General features: G+C 48.7%; 1 protein-coding gene across 1 annotated transcript; it reads left to right on the top strand.

Moving 5' to 3' along the window:
- The first annotated feature begins 3,878 nt into the window (after positions 1-3,878).
- Positions 3,879-6,431, top strand: LOC135974297 (uncharacterized). The gene is made up of 2 exons (XM_065561459.1): positions 3,879-4,867; positions 5,862-6,431. The coding sequence occupies exons 1-2, from the start codon at positions 4,291-4,293 to the stop codon at positions 6,335-6,337; spliced, it is 1,053 nt and encodes a 350-aa protein (XP_065417531.1). The 5' UTR covers positions 3,879-4,290; the 3' UTR covers positions 6,338-6,431.
- The last annotated feature ends 2,264 nt before the right edge of the window (positions 6,432-8,695 follow it).

Genomic DNA, 8,695 nt, shown 5'->3' on the forward strand with positions numbered 1-8,695 from the left:
GGCCCTCCCCTTGCCCCCCTTGCCCCAGCTCCCTCTGCCTAAATGCTGCCGCCAACCGGGGCGGCTGAAGATCCGGCTGCTGCGGTCGCCGCCAAGGAAAATGCCACCCCCCAAATGCTAGCATCCTAGGCGACCGCCTAGGTTGCCTAATAGGTTGCACCGGCCCTGGGTATAATGCCACCTCGGTACTGACTACGACTCCACCCTTCCTCTAGGCTAGATACCGCCACGCCCTGGAGAACAGGGCACCAAATTATGTCTGCCTCCTATGTTCCTGTATTGGGGGAGAGGTTCCTTCCTCCATTCCCCTCTCTAATGCTCCTACCACATCCAGCCTCCAATGAACTCCACGCAGATGCCTGAAGGATCAGGGCATTAATTTGTAGTTATATATCAAAGCAAACCAGGGCTTGAAATGCTTCTGATAATTTTTGCAAGGATTAGATTAACATAACTGTGCCCAGAGATACTAATCATATTTGATGTTTGAACTCACAGGCATCTGTCTTGGTACCTGTCTGCCTTTCATTGCTTCGTATTCATCATGAAAGCAGAGATACTTCAGTGCAAATGTTACTGTCACACCCCACCGTCCTAACACAAAGCCTGTCTGTGCTAAAATAAGGACTTAGTTACAATGGATAAAAACAAAGCACTGAGTGAATATCTGTAGCGAACCCAAAAGCCCTGTTTCTTAGCACAATTCCTATTATTAGAGTTTTCATAAATAACTCTGTGGTAGCCCTAACTCAGTGATGTCTGAGTGGCATTTTCTGCACTGCGCATAGTTGTATTATTAAAAAAACTCACTTCACGTGGATTATTTTTCTTCTTTTTATAGTAAAATTTCGGATCTGATCAGTTGTTTAATGTCAGGAAAAGCAAAATATGATTCAGACTCCAGTCTTGCAGACACACAGATGCTTAAAGAACGAGGAGTACTTGTGGCACCTTAGAGACTAACAAATTTGAGTATAAGCTTTTGTGGGCTAAAGCCCCCTTCATCAGATGCATGCAGTGGAAACTGCAGTAGGAAGATGTGTGTGTGGGTGTGTATCTAGATATAGATATAGATATATACAGAGAACATGAAAATTTGGGTGTTGCCATACCAACTCTAATGAGACTAATCAATTAAGATGGGCTATTATCAGCAGGAGAAAAAAAACTTTCTTAGCGATAATCAGGATGGCCCATTTCAAACAGTTCACAAGAAGGTGTGAGTAACAGTAGGGGGAAAATTAGCATGGGGAAATAGTTTAGTTTGGGTAATGACTCATCCACTCCTAGTCTTTATTCAAGCCTAATTTAATGGTGTCCATTTTGCAAATTAATTCCAGTTCTGCAGTTTCTCGTTGGAGTCTTTTTTTGAAGTTTTTTTTGTTGAATAATTGCGACTTTTGGGTCTGTAATAGTGACCAGGATGGTTGAAGTGTTCTCCGACTGGTTTTTGAATGTTATAACTCTTGACATCTGCTTTGTGTCCATTTATTCTTTTGCATAGAGACTGTCTGGTTTGGCCAATGGACATGGCAGAGGGGCATGTGCCAGCAATGCAATCCATCTGATGAAGTGGGCTTTAGCCCATGAAAGCTTATGCTCAAATAAATGTTTTAGTCTCTAAGGTACCACAAGGACTCCTCGTTCTACAGACTAACACGGCTACCACTCGGAAACCTGTCACAGATGCTTAACTCAATCACATGATGGTCTTGTTGACTTCATGCATGCGTGTTGTCCCATTGATTTCATAGAGATTACTCCCATTAGTAAAGCTAAGCCCGTGCTTAAGTGTTTGCATGATTAGGGCCTCAGGAAGGTGGGATTATTAAAGACAAAAATGGGAATCAGGCATCCAACTCCCCGTGACTTTCAGTGGAAGCTGGGGCCCAGATCCTTACAGGTAATTTTATGCCCAGTTCTCATGGATTTCAATTCACCTAAATTCCTTTGAGGAGCTGGGACTGGGAGTCTAGTGACTTCTGTGCTTTGGAAATTTCTCCTTATTAATTTACTGTAGTTTGCTCAAGTGGCAACATTTCCATTGAGCTGAGGCAACATTCAGAACATACTGATCGAAAGCGAAAATTCTCAGGCCATTCCGGGGGGTGGGGGAGGGAGAGATCCTCTGTGTAACTCAGCATAATGGAAGTTGCAGGCCTTGAGCACTGTTTCCCAATGGGTCCAGCTAAAAGTATATTATGTTTTTAAAACCGGCTAATCTGTTGTCTCTTTTCCTTTCCCTTGCTCAGGAGTCAAATAAGTTTCAAAAATTGGATATATGTGTCTGCCGTGATGTGAGTAAAGATTTAGCCTGGCCTGTTCTAATAATAAATTGCACGCTGAGCATATTTTTACTGCAGCCAGGGCGTAGTTTAGCTGTATCTGATTGGCTCTAATTCAAGATTTTTGACTTTCAGCAGGAGAAGAATACACAGTGGTAAGAAAAACACTGCAATGAGCCCATGGGTATTATATCCACCCATGACAAATTGGGCTCCAGAAAACACAGAGACAATATTTGTTGACCGATATACACACAATCTAAAGCAGCTTTTATAATGGCGATCTGCAGATCTTTGCTTCTAGAAACCACATGCTTCATTGTATGTACAGGTCGCTTTTAAATTAAGATCATTAGACCGAATAATGAGACACACCATGGTCATATATGAGGTTTATTGATCATTTCTGCACTGACTAAATTCTCAAAGTCCTGTCCTGGCATTTTATCATGGTTTCATATTGGGCACAGAGGCAGCTAACATGGAAACAAAACCCAAGACCTTCCAGGAAACAGACGTTTTGTTCAGAGATCACTCTGCCAGCATAAATAGATCCAGCCACGTCCATTCCATTCCTTGTAACAAGACACAAGGTTCCCCTTACTATAAGCATTCACCTGGCTCAGTGTAAAACCTGGGTTGGTTTATTTAGAAACAACTTCTTCTTTGGTTTTCTCAAAACCCTGGTGTGGAAATTGGAGGGGATGTTTGTGGGACAGTATTTATCTACAAAAGAGATAGTCATTACTGAATTATCCTCTGCCAAGAACCCTAACGTAAGCTTCCTCTAGTGAAGTTTGGTGAAAGACGATGTAGGTGAGAGAGAGACTGTTCAGGTTTGACTCTGGTTTAGGACTGAGTTGTTCTTGGGAAGATTTTGGCCCAGAAATGGCAGGAATCTCATAAGATTAGTTGATCTTGTGAGATTTCAACCACATTCAAATCAGAACTGGAGATGTACTGGGCTATGTCTGTACTACTATGGAAGCCCAGGGTTTGAATTCAGACTCAAGCCTAGCTCCTCTTCCACCCACACACACATTGCACTAACTCAGGCTTGGACCCAGAGTCCCACGCCTGAGTCTGTTGTCCTGGATTTGAGAGGTGAGTGTACCCCAGATCGTGATCGAGCTAATTGCAACCATATTGTGTGCATTTATCCATCATGAATTAATAAAATAGAACACCACCTAGTTAAGGATTAATTGAAAGCAGGGTTTATGTGGGCTTGCAGTTTCTGCTAATCAGAATGGGAGGAGGGGAGAAAAGAGTCAACAAATTGAAACTGAAGGAAAATAAGTGGATGGAGACCTTTAATTTGGGTGCCTTTGATATGCAGAAGTTTATGAAGGCTAAAATTGTTAGGCATGTTTGTTGATAAGCAGTTTATTTAAGTTAGGAGAAGTGATGACCCAGTAGGGGTCACTGTGAGCTGTGTGGTTTATAAAAGTTAATTATAAAAAGACTAGATCAGTAGTTCCTAAACTTGTTCCGCCGCTTGTGCAGGGAAAGTCCCTGGAGGGCCGGGCCGGTTTGTGTCCCCGCCGCGTCCGCAGGTTCGGCCGATCGCGGCTCCCGGCTAATGGGAGCTGCTGGAAGAGCTCTGTTAGGCCTGGTCTACACTAGGCGTTTATGTCGAAGTTAGCGCCGTTAAATCGAATTAACCCTGCACCCGTCCACACTGCGATGCTATTTAGTTCGACATAGAGGTCTCTTTAATTCGACTTCTGTACTCCTCCCCGACGAGGGGAGTAGCGCTAAATTCGACATGGCCATGTCGAATTAGGCTAGGTGTGGATGGAAATCGACGCTAATAGCTCCGGGAGCTATCCCACAGTGCACCACTCTGTTGACGCTCTGGACAGCAGTGCGAGCTCGGATGCTCTGACCAGCCACACAGGAAAAGCCCCGGGAAAATTTGAATTTGAATTCCTTTTCCTGTCTGGCCAGTTTGAATCTCATTTCCTGTCTGGACATCGTGGCGAGCACAGCAGCACTGGCAACGATGCAGAGCTCTCCAGCAGTGATGGCCATGCAGTCTGTGAATAGAAAGAGAGCCCCAGCATGGACTGATCGTGAAGTCTTGGATCTCATCGCTGTGTGGGGCGATGAGTCCGTGCTTTCCGAGCTGCGATCCAAAAGAAGGAATGCAAAGATCTACGAGAAGATCTCTAAAGACATGGCAGAGAGAGGATACAGCCGGGATGCAACGCAGTGCCGCGTGAAAATCAAGGAGCTGAGACAAGGCTACCAGAAGACCAAAGAGGCAAACGGACGCTCCGGATCCCATCCCCAGACATCCCGTTTCTACGAGGCACTGCATTCCATCCTCGGTGCGGCCGCCACCACTACCCCACCAGTGACCGTGGACTCTGAGGATGGGATACTGTCCACGGCCGGTTCCTCAGACATGTTAGGGGACGGGGAAGATGAGGAAGGAGATGAGGAGGGCGAGGCAGTTGGCAGCTCTCACAACGCTGATTTCCCCGACAGCCAGGATCTCTTCATCACCCTTACAGAGATCCCCTACGAAGCGTCCCCAGCCATTACCCCGGACACAGAATCTGGTGAAGGATCAGCCAGTAAGTGTTGTAAACATCTAAACATTTATTTTTAACAAAACAGGAATATTAACAATTAAAAGAATGGGTTGTTCATGATTAGTGTGCCCTAGGCGCTTAACGGTTTAGTAAGGGGCAGTGCAAGTTTTGAAAAGAAATCTAGCAATGTCCGGTTTTCAGTGATTGTCCTGCACAAGCCGCTCTACTGTGTATTCCCTGCTACTGCAGCTACAGTAAAATGCGGTCTATATGTGCGGGGATAGAGCAGTAATCCTCCTGGGACATCTCGATGAAGCTCTCCTGGAGGTAACTTGAAAGCCGTTGCATGAGGTTCTTGGGGAGAGCGGCCTTATTGGGTCCTCCGAAGTACGACACGTTGCCGCGCCACGAGATTATCAGGTACTCGGGGATCATTGCTCTGCACAGCAGGGCGGCATACGGCCCTGGTCTTTGGAGGCTTTCCCGGAGCATTCTCTCTTTGTCGCTCTCGGAGATCCTCATCAGGGTGATGTCGGCCATGGTGACCTGCTTTTAATTAGGTAGGGGAATGTTAGTGTTGGGACTGCTTTCCCGTTCCTTTACAGAACTGTCACCGCTGGTTTGCAGCCACGCGGTGGAGGCGGGAGAGGGGCAGCCGAAAGGGATCGTTCCCGGGGACAGCCGCGAGGGGGTGGGACAGGGGCAGAGTTCCCGCTTGCCGGATTGCTGGCAGCAGGGACTGACATTGATTTAAATGTGAAATGAGGCCAGTGGTAATATAAAAGTTTTAAACTGCCACAAGTGTACGGCTTACCATGTCTGCCTGCAACAGAAATTCCGTTGTGCTGCCTCGCTTCTCAAATGTGCTGTTCAAGACCCCAGGCACAGAATGCGAAGGCCGAGAATTCGACCTTGTGCTGAGTGCGCATGTGAAAGGTGCTGTGCATGGTCTTGTTCACAGAGAAAGACTATGTTCTTTGTTCACAACTACATTTATCTTTCAGAGGAATTCACTCCCTTTTTCCCATTTCCACAGCCCCGTCTGCGACTGTCTCACAACCTAGCCTGGAATCACACTCCCAGAGGCTAGCGCGGATTAGGCGTAGGAAGAAGAGGACACGGGAGGACATGTTCTCTGAGCTTATGGCCTCTTCCCAAGCCCAGGCAGCACAGCAGACCCAGTGGCGGGAGAACTTGACCCGAATGCACCAAGCCAACATGGATCGGGAGGAGAGGTGGCGGCAGGAAGACCAGCAGGCGACTCTAACGCTGCTTGGACTACTGAGGGAGCAAACGGACACACTCCGGCGCCTTGTGGATGTTCTGCAGGAACGGAGGCAGGAGGACAGAGCCCCGCTGCAGTCCATCTCTAACCGCCCTCCCCCGCCACCAAGTCCCATACCCACCTCACCCAAAGTGCAAAGAAGGAGAGGCGGCAGAGTCCCTGCTAACTCTCACTCCACCCCTGCAGAGAGCTCTAGTAGCAGAAGGCTCTCATTTCCCAAAATTTGAAAAGTTCTTTCCTTCCCGCCTGACACAAGCCCACGTCCAAGTTTCACCTCCCAATGCCATGTGTAGTTGATAATAAAAAATTCGTTTCTGTTAACTACTGTTTCAATCATGTTCTTTTGGAGGAGGAGGGGAAAGGGGGTTGGAAATTGGACAGGACAGTCTCCTTTGGCAGGGTACATAGTCGGGGGCAGGCACAGCAGCAGGGCACATACACAGTGCAGTGATGCAGTGACTAGTTGCCCCGGTTAGTCTGGGAGGTTGTTTTGATGTAATGTTGGGGGGGGTGGGTTGCTCTGTGACTTTGTGGCGGGGGAGGGCAGTTACAGATCTTAAGCGCCGGTCCTTAGACAGGATCACAGAGCCACACAGCATGGGATCTGTAACCGTCCTCCCCCTGCCACAAAGTCAAATAGACCTCCCATACACACAGTCCCGATCAGGAGGGGTGACAGGCTCCGTTGAAACAAGCATCCCACCGCAGCGGAGCCTGTCAATCCTTGAGTTTAGAAGCTGCATTCGCATCACAACACTAGACCCGCCCCGCACCACAGTCTGCGTCCCAGTTTTAAAAAATTCCCGCTAAAACAGTATTAAAGAAAACGGTGTGCTTTAACAAAGTAGAACTATTTTTATTTCGACACGTGTGTTGGAGGGGGGGTGAAGGGGGTATGTAACTGGATAGGATAGTCAACATTACCTGGGTAAAGAAACGGGGGCAGGTTTAGCTTCTCAGTACACAAACTATAAAATCACAGGTTACCCTGCTCACTCAGGAACTTTGCTTTCAAAGCCTCCCGGATGCACAGCGCTTCCCGCTGGTCTCTTCTAATCGCCCGGCTGTCTGGCTGTGAGTAATCACCAGCCAGGCTATTTTCCTCAACCTCCCACCCCGCCATAAAGGTCTCCCCCTTGCTCTCACAGAGATTGTGGAGCACACAGCAAGCTGCTATAACAATGGGGATATTGGTTTCGCTGAGATCACAGCGAGTCAGTAAGCTTCTCCATCTCCCCTTGAGACGGCCAAAAGCACACTCCACCACCATTCTGCACTTGCTCAGCCGGTAGTTGAAGAGTTCTTTTTCAGTGTCCAGGGCGCCAGTATAGGGCTTCATGAGCCAGGGCATTAGCGGGTAGGCTGGGTCCCCGAGGATGACTATAGGCATCTCCACATCCCCAACAGTTATTTTGTGGTCCGGGAAGTAAATACCTTGTTGCAGCCGTCTAAACAGACCAGAGTTCCTGAAAACACGAGCGTCATGAACCTTGCCCGGCCATCCCACGTAGATGTTGGTAAAACGTCCCCTGTGGTCCACCAGTGCTTGCAGCACCATGGAAAAGTATCCCTTTCGGTTAATGTACTGGGTGGCCTGGTGGTCCGGTGCCAGGATAGGGATGTGAGTTCCATCTATGGCCCCACCGCAGTTTGGGAATCCCATCGCTGCGAAGCCATCTATGATCGCCTCCACGTTTCCCAGGGTCACTACCTTTGGCAGCAGTACATCAACGATTGCCTTCGCTACTTGCATCACAACAACCCCCACGGTAGATTTGCCCACCCCAAACTGGTTCGCGACTGACCGGTAGCTGTCTGGCGTTGCAAGCTTCCACAGGGCTATGGCCACTCGCTTCTGTACACTCAGTGCAGCTCGCAACCGGGTGTCACTGCGCTTCAGGGCAGGGGACAGCAACTCACAAAGTTCCAGGAAAGTTCCCTTCCGCATGCGAAAGTTTCGCAGCCACTGGGATTCATCCCAGACCTGCAGCACTATGCGGTCCCACCACTCAGTGCTTGTTTCCCGTGCCCAGAATCGCCGTTCCACGGCATCAACATGACCCATTGCCACTGTGATGTCCTCGGCGCTGGGTCGCCTGCTTTCTGACAGGTCTGTGCTACTCTCAGACTTCAGGACATCACCGCGGTGCCGTAGCCTCCTTGCCTGACTTTTCTGCATCTGCCTCAGGGAAACCTTTATGATAAGCTGCGAGACGTTGAGAGCGGCCACAACTGCAGCGATGGTCGCAGCGGGCTCCATGCTCGGAGTACAGTGGCGTCCGCGCTGTCAATGACTGGAAAAGCGCGCGAACTGTTTTCCCGCCGGCGCTTTCAGGGAGGGAGGGCGGGAGTGATGGACGGATGACGACAGTTTCCCAAAAGCACCCTCGACTCATTTTGTTACCCAGAAGGCATTGCCGGCTACACCCAGAATTCCAATGGGCAGAGGGGACTGCGGGAACTGTGGGATAGCTGACCACAGTGCACCGCTTCGAATGTCGACGCTATCACCGTTAGTGTGGACGCACAAAGTCGAATTACTGTCCTTAGTGTGGACACACACGTTCGACTTTGCAATATCGATT

Source organism: Chrysemys picta, chromosome 11, assembly GCF_011386835.1.
Source record: "Chrysemys picta bellii isolate R12L10 chromosome 11, ASM1138683v2, whole genome shotgun sequence".
Taxonomy (NCBI): Eukaryota; Metazoa; Chordata; order Testudines; family Emydidae; genus Chrysemys; species Chrysemys picta.